At 44.7% G+C, this 27627-nt stretch overlaps 1 protein-coding gene across 1 annotated transcript in view; it reads left to right on the forward strand.

Moving 5' to 3' along the window:
- Nucleotides 1–27627, forward strand: part of TMX3 (thioredoxin related transmembrane protein 3) — a 312747-nt gene that overhangs the window by 238533 nt on the left and 46587 nt on the right. The window contains exon 14 of the mRNA XM_069219902.1: nucleotides 18282–18411. Coding sequence (XP_069076003.1) covers nucleotides 18282–18411 — 130 coding nt within the window. The remainder of the gene's footprint in view (nucleotides 1–18281; nucleotides 18412–27627) is intronic.

Genomic DNA, 27627 nt, shown 5'->3' on the forward strand with positions numbered 1-27627 from the left:
GCTAGGCCTCCCTTCGACCGGCCAAACCTGTTGTTTTTTGTGGCTGGACTGAGATATTCCATAAATCCTATTAATTGTATTGATTCCATCGCCCAAGATTTCTGTAGGAGTATAATATCAAAGGCACTAAAAAACATTGTTACTGCTGGATCCTCCATCTTTGCCCGTAGGCCACCTATGTTCCAAGAGCAAATGTTCAATACGCCTTGTGGGGGGGTTTCTTTAGCTATTCAGCTGTTGCCCATCGCTCCTGGGGGGGATGCCGTCGCTGCCCATTCCCTTCCATGGAGGGATCTCTGACCTAAAACCAGTCTTTTCCTCCCTTCTTCTTTCCATATTTGAACTGTCAACGGGGTCTTGGGTGGTCTCCTCTCGCTAATTATTTCTTCATTGACTCCGTTGTGAAGGATGACTGTGCGTGCACCATGCAGGACGGACCGCATGCCTTTAGGCATTTCCAGATGTTGAGTCTGATAGCTGGGTTGATATAATTCACCTTTATAGACGCCCACCTCAGTGCCCCAAGATTTCAGAAGGTCCCTTCTCTCCATAATCTGTTTGGGTAGGACCGGCCCTGCAAAGATAGTAAGTGTCAGGTCTGTGTGTTGGCTGCCTCTTGCTTGAATAAATTTGATTGCTGCAATGTAATCCGAGGCCACATAGTGTAGGTCTGGAAGTGATTTTATGAGTCTTCCAATAGTAGAGCGATTGAGGACATCTGTGGGGGACCTTGAGGTGAATTCCGAAATCCAAAGCAGCTGGTAATTTGGTTCGTCATTTTTTTGTACCTGTTTGAGAGGACTGCTTTTGCTCCGCCTGCTTGTTTTGTTCCTTGTAACCCGTTTCACCAAGCTTGGTGCCATGGTCATTTCTCTTACTGCTTTAATTTACCTGTGATAGTTGGTTGAATTGTCCATGCATAGCGGTAGTTGACTTCATACTCTGCTGGTTCCTTAGGGCACTTGTACAATTGTCCAGATATTTGTCAAGTATTGCGGTAGGCCTCAAGGGGGACTTTGTCGTCTGTAAAGCCCCTGTTGAATCAAAGGAGGTCTTTACATCTATTTTCGTATCGGTATTTGTACTTGTGGGGACAGAGATGTCTCCGTTTTGCCTTCCAGTTAGTGCAGTGTGCTCCTGGCATTGTTCATTAGGGATGGTTTTGGTGGTTTGTACGATTGATAGTTGGAGAGATCGTGAAGACCTTTTTCCTTTTCTTGCCCGTTTTCGTTCTCTTTTGGATAGCACCTGGGTTAAGGGTTCCCCAATGCTCCCATATTTTTTGGTAGCTTGTAACGGGGGGTGATTTTCTGTGGTTTCCATGCCGAGGCTTACTGATGCATTGCTTTCTGCCACAGATCTTTTCTCTCTTACGGTTGACGATGAGGCTGCTTGAGGGGAGTGGGGCATCTCCTCTTGTTTTTGTACAGGTGGAGCGGATGTTAGCATAGTAGCAAGGGATTTGGTATGTGTGTTCATCATTCCAGGCGGAGCCAATTTCTTTTAATATTCCTTCTAGGATTAACGGCAGTTGAGAAAGTTTATCTACCACTTCCTTGGGCGAGCAGATAGTGAAGTCGTTAGCTTGTTTAGCTTGCGCCCTTGTTATTAGAGCATTAAGCTCTTCCAGCTTGCTGTCGATCCCGGAAACGAATACCGCCAATGTATTTAATAATTCTACTTAGATATACATTTTATTTGAGTGGAACTGCAGAGCCATAACCGTTGCTTGCATTGAATTCAGGATTGCAGCCCACATATCGTCTGCCCTGATTGCGTACGGGGGTTGTGGTTGTGATTGTGGTGGTGATTGTGAGTTGGACTTATGATCCTTGCTTAAGGCACCTTGAGTTCTTGTTGCTTTATGGGGGTAGTTCTGTGCGGCTGTCTCTATTTCTTCCTTGGGTGCTTGATTTGGAGAGCCCAGTTCTGTATCCCAGAGCTCCAGTTCCCCACTTTCACATCCATACGTCGGAAAGGAGTGGAGTTTGAGACTTCAGCATGAGAAGCCGCCTTGCAGGAGGTCTTGTTCTTGTTCTAGGGTTTCCGCGCTTGCTACCATCTCTGAATCCAGAATCAATAGATTTACTGAGCTGGATGTCCGGTGGTGCTTGGCAGAATCTGCACTTGTGCTCCTTATGATTGTCTCTTGCCCGGGAATATGGGGAGCTCCTGTTGCAGGAATAAAGGCAACTTGGTCTATGCACAGGGAGTCTACTTTTAGAGGCTGCTTTCTCATGATCATTACTGTTGGTGAAAGGGCGTGGGGGGCAGGCAGGTTCACCCAAGCTTTAGCTATCTCTTCGAAGCTCCCTAGAGTTTGCAGAACGTAGATGTGAGATATGTCACCCTCTAAGTTAGGTTTGCTTGGTACCGGCGATTCGGTCCTTTTTTCCACATCGTGAGTTCTTATGGCAGCGAAGTAGTCAGTTATCTTGCGGTGATTGAGTGGAGGGGACGCAACTTTCCGAAGTTCCTGTTCTCCCTGGGTTGATTCTTCCATGCTGGAGTTTTGCTCAGCCAAGCCCCTGCCAGTTGCGCTGGCCGGAGACTGTCTCCTGGGCGAGGTTGGATGATCCAGGTCACTACTTACTCTAATTTTTGCTACTACTCCATCCGAAGCTGGATCTCTTTTCCTTTTTCTCTTTGTTTGATTTATAGGTTGATTGTGGCATTGCTTCATTCTTTACCTGACCTCATACTCCTTTCCCTGATTGGTCGATCTGTTTACTGGGCGATGGGGTAGTCTGCTTGAGGAGGCCTTCCATTGGCCTTAAGTTGGGCCTGGTTTGCCGATAGACAATGGAAATGTTCACTTGCTGATGACTTGCCCCAGAGTACTTTCCAACTATTGGCTTGCACCACCTGCTTTGGAGTGTGGGAAACGTACCACTTTACTCCCTGTGTTACTGAGGGTCGGGCAGGGGTGGATACAGCTGGCCTGTGGTGATAATATACGGTGGTGCCTGTGGTTCCGGTGCTAGTGCTGGTGCCGATGCTCACAGCGGCTAGCGGGGCTGCCTCCTACCACTTCTGTTCCTTAGTGAATTAAAAAATGTGACTGTTGATCGTCCGTAGTTTTGTCTATGGATTTGTCTGTACTCTGGGTCGGTGTTTTCCACTGCTCTCTGTCTTTAGCCGTTCGCTGAGCTGGCACCCTGTCCTGTAGTTGCCCTGTAGTTGCACTTCCTCAAGCCCCTTCAGGCTCGCTGAGGGCAGACGCCTGAAAGCGTCGCTTTCCCCTCCTACTGCCCGCCTGCTTCACAGGGGTGCTGGGGGTCGCCGATTGACTAAGGGCTTCTAGCCTGGGCTGCAGTGCCAGCCAGCCCCTGCGTCGTCTGTTCCTTCCAGCTACTGCCCAGCCAGACTAAAGGGAGATTTTTTGCATGTTTGCACACCCACATCCCTCGCCCCCCGCAAGCCGCAACCACGGTCGGGCTGCTTCCGCGGGTGTCCGTGGAGGGGTTGCAGGAAAAGCCACTAGCCACTGCCTTGGGCTATCGCTGCCGCTCACCTGGAGTTAAGGCTTCAGCCTCGGACCTTGGTGCTCTGGTGCAGACGTGTGGCTGCAGCTGTGGAGACCGCTGTACGGTTTCTCAGCTCCAAACTCCGAGGCGGGGGGCGCAAGCTGCTGCTGCTGTGCTGTGGGTGCGACCGCGGCTGTGGCAAGTGGTGGGGCCGCTCTACTGTCCAAGTCTCCCAACGAGGAAGGAGCTGCACGCCGCTGCCGCTGTCAGGCTTCTGAGGACAGAGAGGACGGACCAATCCACCTGTGAACGCGGAAAAGTGGAAAGTCAGCTGGAAAAGACACAGCACAGACTAAACAAGTTGACTTTCAGACTCTACATTAAGTGCATTACCTTGGCTTCCTAAGCCAGAATGGATTGTACATACTAATAATATATATTGCGCCGATGTGATATGTGAGATTACCAGGTTTCTGTTAGGCCCTGCCGTGATTTACTCAATCTTCACAATGTGAAACCGCTTGGTTTAATGAGCATGCACTAAATGTTGTTAAACAATTATGGATTACATGGCTTGCAAATCTTAAACACAGTTTAGGGTTAGAAGGAAGAAAGATACTAAAAACTTTGCCTGGGCCTGAAATAGAAGGTAGAGGTGGAGACGCAGGGTCAGACACTGATGAGGAAGATGTGTATGAAGGTGCTCTGAAAGCCTTAGAAGAGAATTGCAAAAACAAATACTTATTGTGTTTGGAAGACACATATTTTCTCCTCCATGTCAGAAACAAGGAGAAACAATAGAACAGTATGTTGCAATTTTGTGAAGATTAACAGTCATGCAGGTTCAGAGATTAAATAATGAGACCAATTAATCTACAGGACGAACAATTTAAAGATTCAAGAGAAATGTTTAGGTTTAAAGGATCCTGCATGAGACAAAAACCACTGGTGTGACCAGACATATGGAAAAAAAGGAGTTGGATAGAGCAGGGTCTAAATGTAATGACGAATCTGATAGTTTATAGTGTTACTACAGTAAAAAAAAAAGAGGAGAGAAATAGCAGAAGGGGACAGGAAAAATGAAAAGATCCAAGATATGGATAAAAAGAAGATTTGGAAGTTAAAGGCATAGAGCTAAGGCGAGTAGTTGTCCTGCCACCAAGAGTAAATGTTTAAAGTGTAAAAAATCGGGCCATTTTTCAAGAGTTGTAAAATGTTGGAGAATTCTATAAGCAAAATACGGTGCTTATTTGAATTGTGAAACATGTATGTGCTGCCATTGCCACTGACTCTAGCCTCATGACCGATGTCCCTCACGGCCAACTTCCTCTGCGGTCACTGACGTTTGCAGATGACGCTTTGTGCAAGAAACTGAAATAGATGTGCAAACTAATCTGTGGATTGGGCCTATTGTGTATTAATTAGTTCATGGTTTAAGGAACAGGTAGAACATCTTACCAAAGACATAGGGCCTCATTCTGACCTTGGCGGGTGGCGGAGGCCGCCCGCCAAAGTACCGCCGTCAGAATACCGCTGCGCGGTCAAAAGGCCGCTGCGGTAATTCTGAGTTTCCCGCTGGGCTGGCGGGCGACCGCCAGGAGGCCGCCCGCCAGCCCAGCGGGAAACCTCCTTCCATGAGGATGCCGGCTCCGAATGGAGCCGGCGGAGTGGAAGGGGTGCGACGGGTGCAGTTGCACCCGTCGCGATTTTCAGTGTCTGCTTGGCAGACACTGAAAATCTTGGTGGGGCCCTGTTAGGGGGCCCGCGACACCCGTTACCGCCAGCCAGGTTCTGGCGGTCAAAACCGCCAGAGCCAGGCTTGGCGGTAAGGGGGTCGGAATCCAGGCAGCGCCGCCATGGAGGATTCCCCAGGGCAGCGGGAAACTGGCGGGACACCGCCGGTTTTCCGTTTTTGACCGCGGCGGTCAGAATGTCCATGGATGCACCGCCAGCCTGTTGGCGGTGCATCCGCAGTCGTTGGCCTGGCGGTAGTCTACCGCCAGGGTCAGAATGACCCCCATAGTGTCCTTAGAAATTTAAAATTATGTTGCTAGAGATACGCGGTAAACAACTTTAATTCCAACTTTTTCATCCACCTGCATAGAGACAGTTTAGTTGGCAAGTAAATTGCTATTAGCGCGGACCTAACGAAACTGCTCTGTGCCCAGCAGTCATTTCAGTGTGACTTGTAAAAAAAAAATGTGCAAGCTTTGTAACTTAAAGGTCATCTTATTAAAACACACGGGACTCTATTTTCAGAAAATAATTTGTGTACGTATGTAGTCAAATGAAAGTATTTTTCCTTTATGTGAAATTTACCGCTGGCTTCACGTCTAAAACCTTCGACAGGGAATATGCCCACCGAACTAGGCTTGAAAGGGGCAAGTGGGACCCATGTACCTGACAGGAAGGCACTGAAGCAGCCGGTCGCCTGGGAAAATTGGCTGCGACTGGTTGCTGTAGCAACCCTGTCAGGGCCGCTAGATTCACGCTCCACGTAGCTGTTATCAGATGACGTACTTCCAGCAAAATACGTTTTCATCTCATATAATCAGCTGTGTATTATTAGGGACTCTTCACAGGGATCCGCTTGTCCCTGCCTCACGAGGTTTGAGGCAGAAACTCGAGGTTGCTCGGTTAAATTGTGTTGCTATCGTAGGGATGCGACTCCCCTGTTCAGAGTGTGAAGGACAGTTCGATTGACAAATGAGCATTGCACCCAGTGTGTCCTGGGCGTAGCTGTCAGTGGTGCAGCAGGTGCAGTGGCCACAGGACCGAGAGGTGTGATGGACCCCAACCTGCCCTAAAACGGCCGAAATTATTTTAGAAGCCGCCTGTTGAGAGTTTCTAACAGCGTGTCTGCATCTTGTCTCTGAGTTTACTCTTCGTGGAAGACGGGGAGCTAGGGTATATTTGGGAGTAGAGAGTCCGATAAAAATGGGAATAGAGGGGAAAGGGTGAAAGAAAAGGAGAGGGTAAGTTAACTGTATGGGAGAAAGAGAGAAGAATAAAGACGAGCAAAAGGGTCAAGGAATGGGGAAGAGAAAGGGGCCAAAAGCAAGTGTTGTCGGGGAGAGACGAGGGGAATGATGCGGGGATGCGTGAGGAAGAGAAGAGGCAGGGACAAAGGAAGGGCCCCAGTGTGAAAGTGTGAATTGGAGGACGGAGATGAGAGGGATGGAAATAGATAAGGAAACGCAGACCTGTGATCGGGGGCAAAGATATTGTTAGGGCAGCTGGTATAGTAGCGCCAGGTTTGTGAGGCTCTTGCTATACTCCAAATATCTGTGTTTTGATATCGATCCGTGGGCTGACATTCCTTGTTTGCATAATGGCTTTGACTCAGGCTACCCACTGAATGTGTTGTCGCGGGCAGCGGGGCGTTGGCAGTGACTGCTGCTGTGGGTCGTGACAAAATGCCGCAGTGCTGTCATGTGCACCCATCGTTTTTAGTGAGTATGGGACTGCCTGCAGAGAGACTACTGCACAACGGAATCATTGACAGGTTTCTGAGGCTTGCAAACGTTTGCATCTATATCTTGGTTTGCAAGTATTTCAAATTGAAGTTGTGGGCCTGTGTAAGACCTGCATAATGCTAGGCGCAGGATAGGTATGCGCTCTGCCTGTAGTATTCATGTTCAGGCGATCAACTCCTGTACATTGGTTTATTTTGTGTGCAACTGAAACCTGGCTTTTATGTTCCATGGAAGCCCAGCCCTTTCGACTTGACGGCAGTCCAGCACCGTTGACCTCATATACCAACTCAAACCATGTACACATAAAGTTGGAGACACCAAGTAACATGAACACAGGTACTTAAATGTCCCTTATTAACATAATACTGCACCGCAGCCAGCATTATTGTTAGAGAGGAACCTGATCAGTGGGGAACCCCGTTAAAACTGGGTTCACATGTTGGCATACCCTGTCGACATGAGCAGGGGTCATTTAGGTTCAGAACACTCTCTTCTCGCCCAGCTTCGTACTCTTAAATTTCACCTTAGTTGGTGTGGTTAAACCCAGTGCTTGAAATGGAAAATTTAAAGTGCAGGTACTCTGTGCCAGAGTACCTGCTTGTTTCTGATAAGAGCCGGTACTCTCCAATTGAAAGCATTACGTTTTTCTTGAGATGTGTCGGTACTCTCCCTCTCAAAATAAAGTTCCGGTACTCCGTACCGGAGAGTACCGGCCCATTTAAAGCACTGGTTAAACCCAATGCCAGCCTAAGTGAAAAATGTAAAAACTGCTTTCAGTTCTTTGCTTAAGATGGCACTAGGCTTAAAAACCCCACTCCACCCCTCTTCCCAGACTTTCACACAGCAATCAGAGTGGTTCCCAGTGAAGGGACAATGGAACTGTGCTGGTATATGGTTTTTGATCCACTCTATTTGTGGGTTTCAGTATCTCCTCGCCTGTGGGTACAGTTTCAGTGATGCTTGATGCCAGCTGTTCAAGGGTTATTATGTCACCTCTACCTCCCCTTTGACATTGGGTGCCTCAGGCTGTGATGTGGAGCCTTCGTTGGGACATGTTCACTCAAGATATTTAGGGATACTTGGACCAGTTCAATTCTTTGAATTAAACCGGGTAGACAGAAGGTTGTTTGCTTTTGAAATGTTTTTTTGTCTCTTTTCTCCCAAGCGATTGTTGTTTAAATTGACGACAAAGCTGAAGGCACATCTAAATGACTAAAGTGGGAATTGTCCAAGGCTTAGACAGAATTGACCTTTCAACTCAGGCGTTGCTGGAAAAATGCAAATATTGAATGTGATATTTTTGACATCACTGAATGAATACTGTTCAAGTGGTGTGTAAAGTCGGATTTCAGTTAGTACTTTGTCTGGTTTGCGACCCCGGTGGTGAATGGGGGAGTTACATAATTAGGTCGCCAGAAACCTTTTTAATGTTACAATAAAAATTAAGGGTGGTTTAAATTGGCTGTTTTCTGGCTTTTTCTTCTATCTCCAACTTAACAAAGTTGACGAAGATAGTTAAAAAAAAAAGAAAATAGTGGGTGACGTATACCCAGGAATAGTGGCATTTATAGCATGAAACACCTAGGGCCCAATGTACCAAGCCAGTTTGCATTTCTTAATAGTCTGAATCACTATTTCTGGCCGTTAAGAAATGCAGAATGGGCTTTTGTTAGGCACAAAGCCCCTTAAGAAATCAAAAATTGCGATTTCCACCCTGTAGAAATCACGCTTTGTGATTACTAGAATAGAAAATTGCAAATAGGGATTTCCGATTTGTGATTCCTATTCTGATGTACCATGCATTTCCTAAAAGCGACTTGGGCAATTAGGAGATGCAATTACCATTGACTTGAAGTTGATGATAATCCGGTTTAATTAAAAAAAAAAAAAAAAAAGCACCCCAAAATCACAGTAGAGCACGCACATGCCCCTTAAGCATATGTGTTCTCTACAGGAGCCACCCCTATTTTTGGGTTGGACCAAGGGGGACCTTTTGCTCATTACTATCATTGACTTTGCATTTCCTAAGTAGCGATTTCCTAATAAGAAATCACAATTTGGGAAATGCAAAACTGGCCCAATCAAACACATGCAATGGGATGATTTCTTAATAGCGATTTCTGCACCGTACAAATCGCTACTAGGAAATCTCTATCTTTGTACATTGCATTTTGCATTTCTTAAATGGCGATTTCTATCAAGTCGCTGTTTAAGAAATGCAAAATTGCATTTTTTGTAAACCTGGCCCCTAATTCCTGTCTATTTTCCTTGAGAATAAAAAATCATAAAAATACTCCTTTGCGACAACCTGTCTCTAAATTTATTCTGAGCATCCGATATAAAAATTATATGCTTATGTTTTAACAGAACTCGTAAAAAAATGCCTGACTGGTTCATCCTGGTCTTAGGTGTTTCCATGCCTCCGGGGCATTTTCAAATCCCACTTAATGAAAGCGGTAGGAACTGGCCTTCATTTTCAGAATGTTCCACACATCCTGGCAGTACATTTTGTATTTTCAGTGTTTGATTGACGAATAATCAGATTCAGACTGGCATACTGCATTTTGTAAATCCCAAATATGATTTGCTTAGATTTCCAGGTTTAGGGGATTGTCCCAAAAAACCCTACAAATATGCATAGAAATCTGCACAAATTATTTCTGTACATGCAACGGAGCTTTGGACAGTGGATTTTGTGCTAGTGCAATAACTGGCTACTGTTGGATTTAAGGACATTTTTTTTTTTACTTTTTTTTTTTAAATCTCCATAGAGAAAATATGTATTCGTGTAGAAAAATGCCATTCCGACTCTCCGAACAAATATGTGTGCGTTTGAGTGTCACCCCATCCAAAGTTAAGCACTTAAGCCAAGCTTCATTGGACTTAATTTCCCTGTATAAATAAATTGGGTGTGTAAGCTATTGGGAATATTTTGTAAATATCCACAGTTACAAATGTGGATCTGTATACTGTCTTTATGTTATTCCCTCTACCGCACACCAAAACTCAACCCATGTTTGGTCCCTAGCCTTAAAGACAGTACAAACAAAAGTACATCTACGTACATGTACTCCTGGACAGCCTGAACCTGCGAATCTGCATCTCACAGTCTGCGTTGGGAGATCACTCTTTGCACACCTAAGTTGGATTTAGGTTTATAGATGAGTATTTAAGCTTCTTCGTTTCAAAATTATTTATCAATGAAGCTGCCTTAGCCTGGTGGAAATATTACCCTACTTGATTTGTTTACAGAAACGAGAGCGAAAGGATGCATGGATATAGCAACGAAGGGTCATCCTTCACCTCCTCGCACTACTGCATATGCACATTTGCTGTTTGTTTTTCACAGCAATGCTGTGCTTTCACAGTTGAAAGAAGTTAAAATACGAACTCAGAAAACAAAGCAAGTATTGACAAAACCAATAGATCGAAATTGCATTTGGAGTCCTGAGAAAAACAGTAAAATACAGATGCATTGTAAACAAAATGATTACTTTCTGCATATGATGCATCTGTTGAGCAATACATTTAATATGTGACCATTCAGAGTACTTTAGGATGGTAATTTGACCCCTGATGCATTGCAATGCAAGAACTCCATGGGAGGCGAATGATACACCAAACTTTCAAGAAGATGTGGTCAGAGAGCAATAGACTTACGGGTGGAGCCAATAAGCATATTTTAAAATCTGTATAACAGTAGGTCTTGCAAACAGCTGTGCTATAATATTGGTGGAGAATCCCTGTTTAGCTATAAAAAGGATAAAAACAAAAAAGTTAGCACATATCCAGCTGGGCATCCGAATTAATTTAACAAAAAATGAGGTTATGAGGATATAAAGGTCGTAGTACCCTCTTGTCAGGGTGAAGATTTAAAGTTTCTTCTTCAGTTTATAGTGGAATCACAGTGTAATATGGCATCATGTCAGTTTGGGTATTTACTTAAGCCGCAGGCATCCGCTGTAAAACATGTGTGCAAAACAAATAACTAATCTCAAGTGTCATGCCCCAAAAACATTAAATTTGTAGTTGATTAACCCCTTCACTGCCAGGCCTTTTCCCCTTCAGGTGCCAGACCTTTTTTCAATATTTGGGTCAGTTTGCGCTTAGGCCCTCATAACGTTTTGCCCACATAAGCTATACACGCCAAATCTGTGTCCTTTTTTTAACAATATCCTAGGCATTCTAGAGGTACCCAGCGTTTGTGGGTTCCCCTGGAGGAGACCAAAAAATTAGCTAAAATACAGCGAAAACTTTATTTAAAAAAATAAAATAAAAAAAAAGGCAAAAAAGGGCTGCAGAAGAAAGCTTGTGTTTTTTCCCCCCTGAAAATGGCATCAACAAATGGTTTGCAGTGCTAAAATCACCAATCTCCCTGGTGTTCAGGAACAAGCAGACTTGAATCAGAAAATCAAAATTTTCAACACAAATTTGGCATTTTACTGGGACAAACCCCATTTTTACTATTTGTTTCGTGCTTTCAGCCTCCTTCCAGTTAGTGCCAGAAATGGATGTGAAACCAATGCTGGATCCTGGACAGCAAAAAATTTCTGAAATGTCTACAAAATTCTGATTTCAGCAAGGGGTCATTTGAGAAGATCCTTCAAGGTTTTCCTAGGGAAAGTAACAGCTAAAATAAAAAAATATTGAAATTGAGGTGAAAAAAGAGCCATTTGTAGGTTCATCAAGAACCCTAGGTCCCCAGAGCCAATAAATGAGCTGCACCTTTCAATGGGTTTTCATTGTATACCGGGTATACAGCAATTAATTTGCTGAAATATAAATAGTGAAAAATAGGTATCAAGGAAACCGTTGTAATATCAAAATGGGCACAAGATAAGGTGTTGAGAGGCAGTGTTTATTTGCACATTTCTGAATTCTGGGGTTCCCATACTAGCATGTGAAACATAGCAAACCCAGCCATTTCTGAAAACTAGACACCCGAGGGAGTCCAGGGAGGTGTGACGTGCGTCGATTTCCCCCAGTGTTTTCTTACCCAGAATCCTTAGCAAACCTTAGATTTAGCTAAAAAAATCATATTTTTCCCACATTCATGTGTGGGCTCATCTCACCGGCACACATTTCCGACCACCCAGCGTTCCCGTCAGTCTCCTGATAAAAATGACAACTCACTTGTGTAGGTGGGCCAAGTGCCTGTGACAGGGAAGAGCCAAAAACATGTCAAAATTGAGGGGGAACCAAAGCGGGTCTTATGGGGCAGTTTGAAAAAAAACGTTTTTAGGCTGACAAGGGGGGCAAGAATTTTTATTGGTATAGATGCAACAATACTGGATGGTAGGAATTCTGTGGATTCCTGCAGGTTCCGGAAGGCTCCATCACAAAAATGTGGGGAAAAATGTGTGATTTTAAGCAAAGTTGGAGGTTTGCAGGGCATTATGGGTTAGAAAATGATGTGGGGTGCATGTGATGCACACCACCCTGGACTCACCCAGGTGTTTAGTTTTCAGATGTGTCTAGGTCTTATAGATTTTTCTACATGGCAGCGTCCCAAAGTCCAAAAAGTGCAGCCCTCATCATTCCAAGTGGGATGATTTTGAGAGTTAGCCAAGCTCTCATGGCCCAAATGTAAAACCAGAACCCAAAATAATCAAATGTCCTCTTGCTTGCCGTTGGGATAAGATCTTTTAGTGTGTGGGGGAGAGCGGAAAGACTGTTACCCCCTTCAGTTGGGGTGGGGCATAACCATGCCCATACTGGTTGGTAGCCACCACCACACTATTTTTTTTAATTCCCTGGCATCTAGTAGGCTTTCAGCTACCCTCAGGGAGTGGATCAGGGGTAATTGCCCTTTCTGCCTGCTGGTGGCAGAACATCTTTTCCCCCATTTATTTTGGGTGGGGGTTTGGCTATACCCCGACCCTTGTTTTTATTTTTTAAATAAATTCTTTCCTGGTCTCTGGTGGGGTTTCTGCCCCCTGGGGGACAGATGAGCCTTGCAAAAATAGGCCGATCTGCCCCCAAAGGGGGCAGAAATGGCGAACAGTAATGTGCCCCAATGGGGAGCCACCCTTGCCCAAGGGGCTGCCCCCAAACAAAACACATACACCAATCCCTGGTACCTAAGTGGTTTCTGCCCCCCCTGGGGGCAGATTTGCCTAATAGAAATAGGCTGATCTGCCCTCAAGGGGAGGGGGGGCAGAAATGGCCTAAAATAAATTTGCCCCCCAGTGGAGTCAACCTTGCCTAAGGGGTCGCTCCCCACATGTTAAAAAAAAAAAAAAAATCCCCAAATAATCCCTGGTGTCTAGTGGTTTCGTGCCCCCTGCCCCTAATTAAAATAGGCTGATCTGCCCCCCGACAGGGGTTGGGGGGGGATTAGGGAGAAAAGGCCTAATGAAAAAAAATGCCCCCCTTGGGGGGGTGACCCTTGCCTAAGGGGCTGCTCCTCTTATATGTAAACAAACCAGCACAAAATCCCTTGTGTGTATTGGGCATTTCTGCAGCCCGATTGCTTCACAATCGGGCTGCAGAAATGCTCAGAGACATGAAAGTAAAGGCCTTTCCTTTCATGCCTCTCTATCCGCTCTCATCCCCAGATCGGAACAGAAATGCAAGCATTTCTTTCTGATCGCGCTGGAAGCGGATCTTCCAGTGCGATTGGGGCGGCCTCTGACCCTGACCCTGATTGGGTCGAGGGTGGAAGGGGAAGTGATTTTTCCCTGCCCTACCTGCCCAGGAGGGATGGGAAGGAGGCCCATGGGGGGAGTGCTAGCGCTCCCACCATGGGCCTGGTGCAGAACGTAAAGGTTATGTCCTTGGAACCTGAGCAGTGCTGTCGAGGATGTAACTGTTACGTTCCCGGCACCAAAGGGGTTAAAGCAATAAGGTTCTCTTCCTCAGGTAATTTGATGTACTGTGTATTTCGTTATCGGGTAGCTTGGCTAGATATATGTTGCAAAGTAACAGTATAAGCAAATGAATTGTTTATCATTCCTGGACCTTGTACAGTGAAGTCATTTTTTTTTTTTTTTTTTTGTGTGTAAACGTTGATATTTATTTGTTTTATTTTACTTTGTGCGTTTCTCTGGTTACATGTATGACGAGTTAGCTATCTAAGATTAGATTTGGGAAGCTTAAAAATATGTAAAAACGGAAGGATTCCTACCAACCTTCCCCCATGAGGCATCATGGGATCTACTGCGCAATATTTGCAGGTGGTGTTTCATCACAATGTTATCTGGTGAAAAAAGAGGATATATAGAAAGTACAAATGCACGTTTATTTACTATTTACTCCTGCAATGATGCATGAAGGTGTATATGGGCATGCCTACAAATTTACAACACTCTGTGTATACTGCTGTTGAGTTTTGTTAATCCACAAAAAATGTGGTACGTATAAAAGTCATAGGCACAAGTCTATGGTGTGCAGAGTTTTGTGCGTATAGATAGATCTTGTAGGAAAGTAGCCTCTTTCTAGCATGTTTACCCCCACTTTTGGCCTGTTTTGTGAGTGTGTCTGAGTGTTTTGCCTGTCTCACTGGGATCCTGCTAGCCAGGACACCAGTGCTCATAGTTTGTGGCCTAATGTATATGCCTGCGTAGTGCCTAAGTGTGTTACTGAGGCTCTGCTAATCAGATCCTCAGTGCTTATGCTCTCTCTGCTTTTAAATGTGTCACTGTAGGCCAGTAACTAAATTTACCAATTTCAATTGGCATACTGGACCCCCCTTATAAGTCCCTAATATATGGTACCTAGATACCCAGGGCCTTGGGGTTCCAGGAGATCCATATGGGCTGCAGCATTTCTTTTGCCACCCATAGGGAGCTCAGACAAACCCTTGCACAGGTCTGCCATTGCAGCCTGTGTGAAATAATGCACAAGTTATTTCACAGCCATATTCACTGCACTTCACCTATATGTCTAACCTTCACTTGCTGAAGGTTAGGTGCAAAGTTACTAAGTGTGAGGGCACCCTTGTACTAGCAAAGGTGCCCCCACATAGTTCAGGGCCATTTCCCCGGACTTAGTGAGTGCGGGGACACCCTTACACATGCGCACCACATATAGGTCAATACCGACATGTAGTTTCACAATGGTAACTCCGAATATGGCCATGTAACATGTCTAAGATCATGGAATTGTCCCCCCATTCCAAATCTGGTATTACGGAGCCAATTCCATGCATCCTGGGGGCTCCACAATGGACCCCCAGTACTAACAAACCAGCTCTCTGAGGCTTGCACTGCAGCTACAGCTGCTACCACCTCACAGTCCGTGTTCTGTCCTCCTGGGGTCTGGGCAGCCCAGTCCCAGGAAGGCAGAATAAAGCATTTCCTCTGAGAGCAGGGTGTTACACCCTCTCCATTTGGAAATATGTGCTACAGGCTGGGGAGGGGTAGCCTCCTCCAGCCTCTGGAAATGCTTTGAAGGGCACAGATGGTGCCCTCCGTGCATAAACCAGTCTACACCGGTTCAGAGACCCCTTCTCCCCTGCTCTGGCGGGAAACTGGACAAAGGAAAGGATAGTGACCCCTCACCTGTACATCACCACCCCAGGGGTGGTGCCCAGAGCTCTCCAGTGTGTTCAAGAATTCAGCCATCTTGCTTTGCAAGGTGTGGGGGCACTCTGGGGGGCTCTGAGTGGCCAGTGCCAGCAAGTGACGTCAGACACCCCGCCTGATAGGTCCAGACCTGATAAGGTAGCCACTCCCCCTCTCAGGACTATTTAGGGTCTCTCCTGTGGGTTCTCTTCAGATTCTGCTTGCAAGTTTCCTTCAGGAATCCTGTGCAACAACTTCAGCATCCTCTGACTTAGGATCAACCGCAGCCTGCTCCAAGAAACGCTGTAACTGCAACAAAGTATCTACAAGACATACTTTTCTTCAGCAACCTTAGCTCCAAATCAGCAACTGCAACAGTGTTCATGGTGTGCATGCTCTGGGGGACTCCCTGTCTTTATCCTGCACCAGAAGGGCCGAAGAAATCTCCTGTGGAGTGACAGAATCACTCACCTGCTCCAGCAGGCACCTGCCAAGATGACGACCGGTACCCTTGAGCCCTCTCGCAGCGACGAGCATGTTCCTAAAGACACAGAGGGTGGACATCATCGACATAGACTGTCCTGAGGTCCTGCTGATGCAATTTGGAGGAGGTAAGACATTGCCTTCCCTGAGAGCGACGGTACCCCTGTGTACTGTCTTCTTCACCTCCTGAGGCCTCTGTGCACTATTTGCAAAATTCCTTCGTGCACAGCCTGGCCCAGGTCCCCAGCACTCCATCCTGCGATTCTCAACTTGCTGAGTTGTTCTCCGGCGGCATGGGACCTTCTTTTGTTGTGCTGCATCAACCGCGTTTTGCACCTCCTTTGTACCCGGATCCTGCGGCTCCTGGGGGTGCTGGCTGGCATCCTGAGGGCTCTCTAAAGTGCTGAGAGCCCCCTCTTCCTCCTCACACAGGGATGAGGCCCCCAGGTCCCTCCTGGGTCCATCCAGCACCATTTTGACGCAAAAGCACTTTTGTCATAGCCAAGGCTTGTTGGTGACTTCCAGCACGAAATCACGTCTGCAACAATCTTCATGCCGTGAGACATCTTTTGCATCACACAGGAACCCGCTGGCATCTTCCCAGGGTGCATTCCTGCAGTCTTAGACTAACCGGGGAGTCTTCTTTTGCACCCTCTTCTGGGTTGGCAGGGGCTCCTGTCCTTCCTGGAACTTCTTTCAACTTCTGGACTTGGTCCCCTTCCTTTGCAGGTCTTCAGGTCCAATAATCTAGCAGTTGTTCTTTGCAGCTTTGGTTGGCTGCTGCAAAATCCCAATCACAAGGTGTAGTGTGTCCTAAGGAAACTTGCAGTACTTTACTCCTGCTTTTCTGGGCTCTAGGGTGGGGTAAATTACTTACCTTTACTGTATTCTTACTCTCCTAGCGATTCTGGACACACTACACTTGTCTAGGGTGGAATTTGTGATACGCATTCCACTTTCTTAGCATATGGTTTGTGTTGCCCCTAGACCTATTTTCTCCCATTGCAATCTATAGCATTTCCTATTGTTTGCATTGTTCTATGACTATTTACTTGTCTAATTTTGGTGTCTAGTGTACGTGTTGTGAATTATACTCAACTCCAGTAGAAGTATTGTGTCTAAGATATTTTTGGTACTGTCACCCAAATAAATACTTTTATTTTTGGTAGCACTGAGTATTGTCTTTACTTGTGTATAGGTACTGTGTAACTATAGGTGGTATTGCATGAGTCTTGCATGTCTCCTAGTTCAGCCTAAGCTGCTCTGCTATAGCTACCTCCATCAGCCTAAGCTGCTAGAACACTACTACTTCACTAATAAGGGATAACTGGAACTGATATAAGGTGTAAGTACCCAAGGTACCCACTACAAACCAGGCCAGCCTCCTACAGCCCCTGATTTAGAGCTCAGGGTGGGGATGATGGACAGTTTTAAGGGCTGGGGTGGTGTGGATTGCAGGGCTGGGGTATTGGATGTTAGGGCACAGGGTGGAGGGAGGTGCTGCAGTGTGATATTTACCACGCATATTCCTTTACCAATCATTCTTTCGCAACAAAATTTGTTGTAAAGGCATGCATGGTAAACACGTGGTTGTGGTTCAGATCGCATTGTTTAGCATGATTGTATCATACAACCCATGTTGTGTTATGTAAAATCATCTTATAATTAGCAAACAGCTTCCCAACAACAGGCATCCCAGCGCTGATAGATGAAGCACAATAAAACACAGAATTGTATAAAGCTAATGTGCAGAACGTATGCAAAGAGATGGGTGGTTCCTAAAGCTTAGTGGACTGCTGTTTGATCTAAACTAAACAGGGAAAGTATTCCACAGTTTTTAGCAGAAAAGTATTTGAATGAGCGACCTTCCCTATTTTCTCTCTCGATTCTAGTGACATCAAGTAAGGAGATATCATTTGATCTCGACAGTCTAGTTGCATGTCCTCTCTATATACTAATATTCCTCAGCAAGCAGCCTTGAGTGTCATTAGTGGGGTCTTCGATTAAAGAGACCAACCCACACAGGTATCCACTGACTCCATAGTGCTGTCGCCATACCACATATTTTTTATTCTTCTTATCTTTCTCCAGCGCAGCAGTTTTCTTTGCATAAAGAATTTGGATGGGAAATGTAAAGGGTTTTTTTGTTGTTAAATTATCCTAAGTAATTCATTCAAGGTGACGCCAAGTGCTAGGTACAATCACAAGAAACCTCGTTATCCTTAAATTGCTGAGATTATAAAGCGATTTGTACGGTTCATGCATCTGTATGTATTTTCTATGCCATCTAATATGAAACCGTTTGCTGTTTTGGGGGGAATGTTTCTAAACTATGCTGTGTACTTTTGTAGTGAGGTGGAGATGCCTACTATTGTTGTGCTGAACACTTCAAACCAACAGTATTACCTGCCCCAGAAACATATTGAGAGTACAGAAGAGATGATTGCATTCATTAATAGCATCTTGGAGGGTACAGCAGACGTAAGTAGTAGTGTGCCTTCTAATATAACTATATTCCTGCTTGCATTTATTGATGACTGAAAATAAATGCAAAACATGTTCTATGGTTTAAGCCCATTTGTCTGTAACAATTTGTTGATGTATCAAGAAATAGTATTGTGAATGATTGCACCCATAATTATCGACTTCTCTAACTGATGCATTGATGTCGGCGTCCTAGAAGAGTTTGTCAGACAAGAGCCAACTGTAAACCATAGCACCGGAAGCTGTAGGAACGTTGAGTGGATCCAATCTCTCAACCAGAAAGAACGCGTTTCCATTGCTCAGAGCCAGTATTGCATTGTAGCCAAAGACGTCTGAGGGAGGCACAAAAATTACTTACTGAAAACGTTAACCATTAGAAAATGAGTGACGTATCAGGGAAAACATTGGCATTTTTTACTTTTAGTTTGCATTTTGGGCGTCTTTTAATATAATTTTAGGTAGTATTTTGTATGCACTTTGTGAGGGCAGTTTTATATTCAAGACAGTATATTGGGGGCAAAGCAATTAAGTATGCAGGGGAAATACGCATTTTTATTTACAGTTGTGAGACTTTTAGTTACAGTTGTGGATACTTTCTGGTTATAGTTGTGCTGTTTTAGGGCTAACGGGTGTCATTTATTAGGCCTAAGTTGAGGACCTCCGTGTTATGTAAGATAGTGACGATGATGACGCTCCTTTCAAACTTAAAGTAGGCCTTTAGTAACTCTTCAAACTCTACTTTAGCTAGCTCTTGCTGTGGGTAGCTTGACAGCATAAGATATAGATCTAGCAGAGTTGCATAGACATGCATCAATCTGCGACCACAGTGTAGTGTGATCAAGAGTTAAAGATCTAAAGGTCTAGCTAAATGGATGCGCGAAAGAAAGTAAATCATTTTGACTGGTTTGCCAAATTGAAAGTCTTGTGCGAACGTGGGGGGATAAAAAATAAACGTAATAATTATAAAGTGTTAGTCCATTAGCCCTTGTTAAAATAATCTCCAGTATGGGCCTAGTTTATACATATAATCACCTAATGTCCGATTGGTCTAGATAGTGGTGGTATCTCCTAGTTTCAAGTCACTGGTGCTAGTTTCCAACTGTTACTTTGTTCTAGACATAGTATTTCTAGGCAGAAGCTTGTTACATTTATGATATAATAGGGTTCTCTAGATTCAGTGGATTGTTGTATTTAAACTCGTGTCAGTTGCAGTGTAAGCTGGTGAGGTTGAAGTCATGTTTGGCAGGTTGATTAAAAGAACTTACATCGGTGTGCGGATCGTTATAATTTACAACAGTTTTGGCGACAAGCGCCAGCTGGCGAAATATTAACCTGCCAAGTGACACACTGGAAAAGGAGTTACGCATGGACAGTTTTATCCCTGAGGCGCTGTGGTGACTGCCGCCAGTTGGAGAACTTCAACGAGGTTTGAGCCTACTAACGGATTTATCGCCCACCAGGTGCTGTCTGTATTTTGTTATTAACCTGTACAACCAGTGCAAGGTTCTAGCAGGCGAAGCACGACCAGTCCAGCATTTGCCAGGGAAGGCAACGGCACACCCAGTGCAAGGACTAGCCAGACAGAAGGAAATACAGCTCTGCGCACAGCAGGTTGAGAGTGAGGCACACTCGGAGTGCAGCTGTACGACTAGAATGCGATGCGCAGTACCTGTTACTGTGCTTCAGAGTGGCAGCTCGAGGCGAGTTACACCAGTAAAACAACCATTCTACCTGCACATCTGTGCTGTGAGGTGCACACCCTCAATTTGATTCCTCGAGCACGTACATGCGGTGATGTGCACACCCTCATTTTTATAAGGATAACTTCGATTTTGTGACCAGCTTAAAAGGGTAAGTCCACAATCATTAAAAGGGCAACTTTGTTTCTGTCTAAAAAGGGCGAGGAGTAACAGGACCACTTTTAAATAAATAAATATAGTTTGACGAGGAGCGCCCAGACGTAGCAAAAGTGCCTATGGACAGAAGCAGAATCAGCAGCGCGATGACGCGTGCATCATAGTACTAGTAAGAGTGTATTAGTAAACTGTTTATAGTGCAACACCTAAACTGAACAAGATAGGGAACAAGTAACCATTTCTGCACCTCCGTTTTGTCAGTGAGTGAGGAGAATGTTTTGATGAGGATGGGATAGATTTGTTCCACCTGAAAATCTTGGGAGAAGGATTATACAACTGGCACATGAGGGTCACTTGAGTCAGACTGTGATTCAAAGGAGAGTGAAGGAAACCTTCTGGTGGCCAGGTGTTGATGTGCAGACAGCTCAGTGGGTGGAAAGGTGTTTAGACTGCAAGGAAAGCGAAAAAAAAAAAAGATTGAGGGTTTTCACACAGTCTGATTCTAGTCACATTCAAAGTCCCAAGGAACCGTGGCATAGTGTAAGTATGAATTTTATAAGTCCTCTGGTGGGGATGAAACCGGTATAGTCAAAATGGTTGGAGGTTACATTTTTTAGGGAGTTGTCTACAAGGAACACAAAGTATTGAGGGAGGTGTTAAGGAGGGAATGCTTTCCTCATACATTGATAACTGATAATGACACCCAGCTTAAATCGACTAGGATGAGAGAATTCTTAGAAGCATATGGGATAAAACATCATCACACTTCTCTCTACAATCCTCAAGCGAATGGCATTGTGGAATGCACAATGCATGGTGAAGGAGATCATACAGTTAGAGGTTCGCAACAGTTTGGAAGCGTGTGAGGTTTTGAGATGGTGTGGGTGTATTGCACCACTGAAAGTAGGGGAACCGGTAAGTTATCCTTTGAGTCTCCCTCACCAAGGACTCTGGCAAGACCAACCTCCACGAAGAAATGAAGGCCATCGCCGAATGGATGAAGAACAAATGCCTCAAACTCAATTCCGACAAGACTGAGGTCCTTATCTTTGGCTCCACCCCCTCCGCATGGGATGACCCCAGGTGGCCTGCCACACTCTGATCCGCTCTGACTTCCACCGAACCACGCATGCAACCTAGGATTCATCCTGGACTCCTCACTATCCATGACCCAGCAAGTCAAAGCCATCTGATCCTCCGGCTTCAACACCCTCTGCATGGTCCGAAAGAATTTCGAATGGATCCCAACGGAAACCAGAAGAACAGTCACCCAAGCCCTCGTAACCAGCAAACTAGACTACGGCAATGCCCTCTACGCAGGAACCACGGCCAAACTCCAAAATACGGCTGCAGCATATCCAGAAGGCCTCAGATAGCCTCATCCTGGGCTTCCCCCACCACTGCCACATCACAGGCCACCTGAGAGACCTGCACTGGCTCCCCGTTAATGAGAGAATCCCCTTGAAACTCCTCACCCATGCTCACAAAGCACTGCACAACACCAGACCAGAATACCTCAACAGACGGCTCTCCTTCTACACCCCGACCCAGCAGCTCTGCTCCCCGACCTCACCCTCACAACCATCCCACGCATCTGCAGAACTACAACCGGCGGCAGATCATTCTCGCACCTCGCTGCCAAAACGTGGAACACTCTTTCCACTCACCTGCGTCAGACCAAGGACCTCGTTACCTTCAGGAGACTTCTCAAGACTTGGCTGTTAGAGCAGTAGCAGCACCCCTTACCCCCACTCCCCCCAAGCGCCTTGAGACCCTCACGGGTGAGTAGTGCACTTTACAAATTCCTTGATTGATTGATTGATTGATTGAATGAGGGGATGAAAGTCCAGATCAAAAATGGTGCTGAGCTGGTTGAAACGAAGTAACAAGGATGAGTGTCTTGTTTGGAGTAATTTGAGGAGGAACAAGACAACAGGTATCCAAGTAGGAGATTGAGTGAAAGATGGTCATGTGTGGAAAGGTTTATTCAAGTTTAAAGGCCCATACAAGATCAAACAAGTTTTTGATTGGTATGTGGTACTTGAAAACGGTGACAAGTGGAACAGATGGATAGTGGCCCTATAATCCGAAAAAGGGAAAGGAAGAAGACGTAGAAGTGGATAGTAATGAGAGATGTAGTGGAGTTATGATGGTGAATGAGGGTGGTGTCTGGGAGGAGTTGGAAGAGGTGTCTGTCTTACATGAAGCTGAATCTAGCGGGAGTGTAAAGGAAGGTGGGAAAACAATGGACTAAGTGCAGAGAGACAGGAAACCTTCAACTTATTTGCAAGACTATGTAAGAGATCAAGAGAAGTAATGTGCTTTTCATCGTATGTTCAGTTATTCGAACAGTGTATTCAGGTGGTTCTTTAGTCTATAATTTCTGTAGGTTATAGTATATTTTATTTACAGTGTCTAAGTTAGGGGATTTTTTTTTTAAAGTGTATGTATATTTAAGAGATACACTTCCTGTAATGTATATTGGCAAGCTTTTGTTTTTGTTGCGAGAAGGATGTTGTATTCATGATGTAATACGATTCTCTGGATGCAGTGGAATGTTGGGTATAAACTTGTGTCAGTTGCAGTGTAAACTGGTGAGGGTGAAATCACTTTTGACAGGTTGATTAACCCTTCGCTGGCAGGCCTTTTCCCCTCCTTTGCCAAGCCTTTTTTTGGCTATTTGTGGCAGTCTGCGCTTAGGCCCTCATAACTTTTTCTCCACATAAGCTACCCATGCTAAATTTGCGTCCTTTCTTTCCAACTTCCTAGGGTTTCTAGAGATACCCAGACTTTATGGGTTCCACTGAAGGAGACCAAGAAATTAACCAAAATACAGCGAAAATGTCTTTTTTTTTTTTTTTTCTTTTTAAAGGGAAAAAAGCGCTGCAGAAGAAGGCTTGTGTTTTTTTCCGTGACAATGGCATCAACAAAGGGTTTGCGGTGGTACAATCACCATCTTCCCAGCTTTCAGGAACAGGCAGACTTGAATCAGCAAACCCAATTTTTCAACACAATTTTGACATTTTACTGGCACATATCCCATTTCTACTATTTTTTGTGCTTTCAGCCTCCTTCCAGTTAGTGACAGAAATGGGTGAAAAACAAATGCTGGATCCCAGAAAGCTAAACATTTCTGAAAAGAAGACAACATTCTGAATTCAGCAAGGGGTCATTGTGTAGATCCTACAAGTGTTTCCTACAGAAAATAACAGCTGAAATAAAAGAATATTGAAATTGAGGTGAAAAAAAAAAAGCCATTTGTCTCCACATTTTACTCTGTAACTTTTTCTTGTGATGTCAGATTTTTTAAAGCAATATACTGTTACGTCTGCTGGACTCTTCTGTTTGCGGGGATATATAGGACTTGTAGGTCCATTAAGAACCCTAGGTACCCAGAGCCAATAAATGAGCAGCACCTTGCAATGGGTTTTTATTCTATACCGGATATACAGCAATTAATTTGCTGAAATATAAAAAGTGAAAAATAGGTTTCAAGAAAACCTTTGTATTTCCAAAATGGGCACAAGATAAGGTGTTGAGAAGCAGTGGTTATTTGAACATCTCTGAATTCCGGGGTACCCATACTAGCATGTGAATTACAGGGCATTTCTCAAATAGACGTCTTTTTTACACACTGGCTTACATTTGTTTTGTTTTAGAAACCAAGAAATCACTAACTAATTAGAAATAATTACAAAACTACAAACACAAAAGTACTATGTACATGACAGAAATGCCAACCATGAAACTGAACACATGAAAATATAAAACAGGCAGTTTACACTAATAGTAGTTCCCAGTAATTCTTCTGGTGTGGTAATTCCTGAAACAACCCCCCCTCCCCCCACACACAGCCCAGGCTTTGAAGGACAATCTGGGCAGTACATTAGAGTTTCCCAGACTCTACATTTCTTAGCTGGAAGTATTTTTGGGCGTAGGAGGAATGTGCTCAGCTAAGTGGCGATCTTTCAATCTAGCCACATCCTCCACCACTGCTTCTCTAGGAACTCTTGCCTGTTCCACCAAAATAAGGCTCTCTATCACTGACTCCTGAAATTTCACAAATGTCATCTTTGACTCTGGATACCTATCCTTCAACACAATAAAATAATTAAGTTGCCAAGTGGAAGAGGTGAATTGCTAACTTCTTATACCAAATGTAAGACTTGCAAATAAAAGTATAAGGTTCCAACCTCTCATCAACTCTCTACACCTCCCATGTGCTTATTATAATCTAAAATGCACACAGGTTTGCGCACTATAGCAACCTGTCCCCAAACAGTCACGGGGAAGTACTCTCATCATGGATGGTACTTAGCATGTAGACATCCCTCCTGTCTGAAAATGTCAAAGCTAGCAGCTCATCTTTCCGCAAGGCACTGCACTGTCCCCTCTCAAGGTTTTTACAGACAAGCTCCCTTGGATAGCTTTTCCAGTTACAACAAATTGTGCCACAAGCAAGAGTTGTGTCCACTCTAAACAATTCCTTGAACAACTGCCCTCTAGTGTAGAAGTTATCTACATACAAATGGTGACCTTTGTTGAACAGTTGTCTGCCAAGTTCCCACACAATTTTCTTAGTAACTCCAAAAGTGGGAGGACAACCAGGGGAGTCAATACTGGAATCCCTACCAGTGTAGACACGGAAACTATACACATATCCTGTACTACTTTCAGACAGCATATTCAATTTAATTCCATATCGTGCCCTCTTGCTAGGAATGTACTGCCTAAAAACCAAACGACCCTTGAAGAGGACCAAGGACTCGTCCACAGCTATTTCTTTGCCTGGAACATAGACCTCTGAAAACCGAATTACAAAATGATCAAGGACAGGCCTAATCTTGAAAAGACGGTCAGAATCAGGGTGATCCCGTGGCAGGGCTAATGCATTGTCAACAAAATGCAGCATCCTAAGAAGCAAATTCTGATTAAGACTCATGGTTGCAGGAAATATAGCTGGTGCCATCAGGGGACTAGTAGACCAATAAGAAGCCAGTGATGGCTTCCTTATCAATCCCATCAAAAGAGTCAAACCCAAAAACCTTTTCATCTCCTCCAAATTTGTGGGAATCCACTGGGTAGCTTTAGAGTGTGGCTGAAGTCTAGCAGCGTTTTCCCTCAAATACTGCTCTGCATACAAATTAGTCTGCTTCACAATCTCTTCCAAAAAACGCATCATCCATAAATAACTCAAAGAAATTGACAGGCAAAAAGTTCTCCGTATTGACCCTACACCCTGGGAGACCAGTAAAGGCAGGCAACTCTGGCTGCTCCATGTTTGGGGCAACCCAGAGTTCAGGTCTTCTAATGGGAAACCTTTCAGCCCCAGGTTGCTGCACTAATGGCACATCAGTGTCCTCCTCTAAAAAAGGCCCTTTATCTGCACTGAGAGTGGCTTCCTCATCAGAAGATTCCTCTCCAACAGAAACTTCACTGCCAGAATCTCTCCCTTCCTTCTCTGCCTCAGATGCAAAGTCTGTCTCATGATCATGATCAGACAATGACTCAAAAAGCATACCAACCACCTGCTGAGCGGTCATCATGTGGCTAGCCATGATCTTTCCTACAAAAAGTAACTGGACAAATGCAACACCAACAAGCAGCACTGTGTAAGATAAGTCATAAAGCTTCCCCTTCCATCCCTGCCTTGTGGGGGTGGGAGGGAAGCCCACGGAGGGAGCGCTAGTGCTCCCTCTGAGCTCCAGGCCGAGGACGTAATGGTTATGTCCTCAGCACAGGAGCACTGTGCCGGTGGATGTAACCATTACATCCCCGGCACAGAATGGGTTAAAATAACCTATAGTGAACCTACATCAATGTGCGTATCTTTATTATTTACAACAAAGCTCTTATTTGGTAGTTATTCTACCTGCTCGGCTTGTTCACCGTGGCCTATTTTGAGGACAGTCTGCACCACAAACATAGCGTTCTCGCAGGATGTCTGCGTACTTGGACTTCATAGAGAGCCCGTGATTTCCATAACAAGCAGCAGACCCGAGCTTCCGTGGGTCGTTACAAGGCACTATCAGGCCAATCTTGAAAGCAGTCTTCATTCAAGAAGAAACTTTGATGGCAGGGGAATCTATACAGTTCGCAGGGCGGTAAGCTAGCCCAAAGATATTCAATGGGGTGTAGTTAGGTAAAGAAATCCCTTGCATTGATTAGTACACACTTAAGGCCGGTGCCTTACCCCATAGTTGATTTTCCTGTCTTGGGAGCCAACCCACTGCTTAATGCAGATTAGGAATATTTGTGTGTTGGCTTCCAAGTCTTATGCCACAGCAACCTTGTGACTCCTTCATGACGACTACAAACTCAATGTTCACTTTCTTTACTTTATCACTCCTCCTTCCTCTGTCTTTCACATGCAAGCATTTTTCATTCTCATACATCTTCATTATGTCTCTCGTTTCCTCTTACAGTATTTTCTCATCTTTTTTTCTGCCATTCGCTTTCTCTCTTGTGTTCTCTCTGATCCTGTCTTGAATTATCTCGTGTATTCAGCCCTATTCATTTTCTCTCATTCCTTATTATTTTCGGTCTTGTTTATTTTCGCTATTTTCTCCTGTGTTTGTTTTCTCTTACTTTTGGCCTCATTTGTTATGATTCTCTCTACTTTCTTTTCTCTCTTGATAGGTGTCGCTTCATCAGTCCCGTTTTTAGGGTTGAGCCTGCGCTAGCTTGCGCATGGTATCGCTTGCGAGACGCTGTAGCAGTTAGAAAGGGGCTCGGAGCCCTGTCCATGTCACGTCAGTGTCTTTCATTAGTTCGTGGGCTTGCCTTTTAAAATCTGCTTGCTTTCATTAGTGGAAGGCATGCATAGGTCATGCCTTTTCTGGTGGTTAGCCCTCCTCAAGCGCAGCGACCAAGTACTGAAAACATACAAGGCTCGCTTTTTTCTGGCAGGTTTGTGGACTACTTTTTCTCTTTTTTCGCAGTGTGATCTCACGTGGCAGAAGTCAAGCTCTTTGCATGACATCGACCCTGTTACATAGTTGATTGCACTTTCACCGGTTAAGTAGATAATTGCACCTTTTCCGATAGGTTTCACTACGAGTGAACTGTAGCAGCGCGATCGCGCTCTTTTTCTTCCATTTAATGAGGCAAGAAAAGTCTGGTTGGGAGTTTACAACTGCTAATAGCTCTAACTCTGAGAAATGCGAGACCCGTTGCATTGCAAATGCTTGTTTTCTTTCTTGTTTTCAATTATTGTCTCATTTTTTTATTTTTTTTTGTTTTGTTTTTTTCTCGTTCCCTTTCTGTCCTGATTATTGCCTCCCTCACATCGTCCTCCTTTCTCTTGCTGTAATAGGTCCAGGAATATCCAACTTTCATTTGTGATTACAAAAGGCTG

This window comes from Pleurodeles waltl, chromosome 2_2 (assembly GCF_031143425.1).
Source record: "Pleurodeles waltl isolate 20211129_DDA chromosome 2_2, aPleWal1.hap1.20221129, whole genome shotgun sequence".
Lineage (NCBI taxonomy): Eukaryota > Metazoa > Chordata > Amphibia > Caudata > Salamandridae > Pleurodeles > Pleurodeles waltl.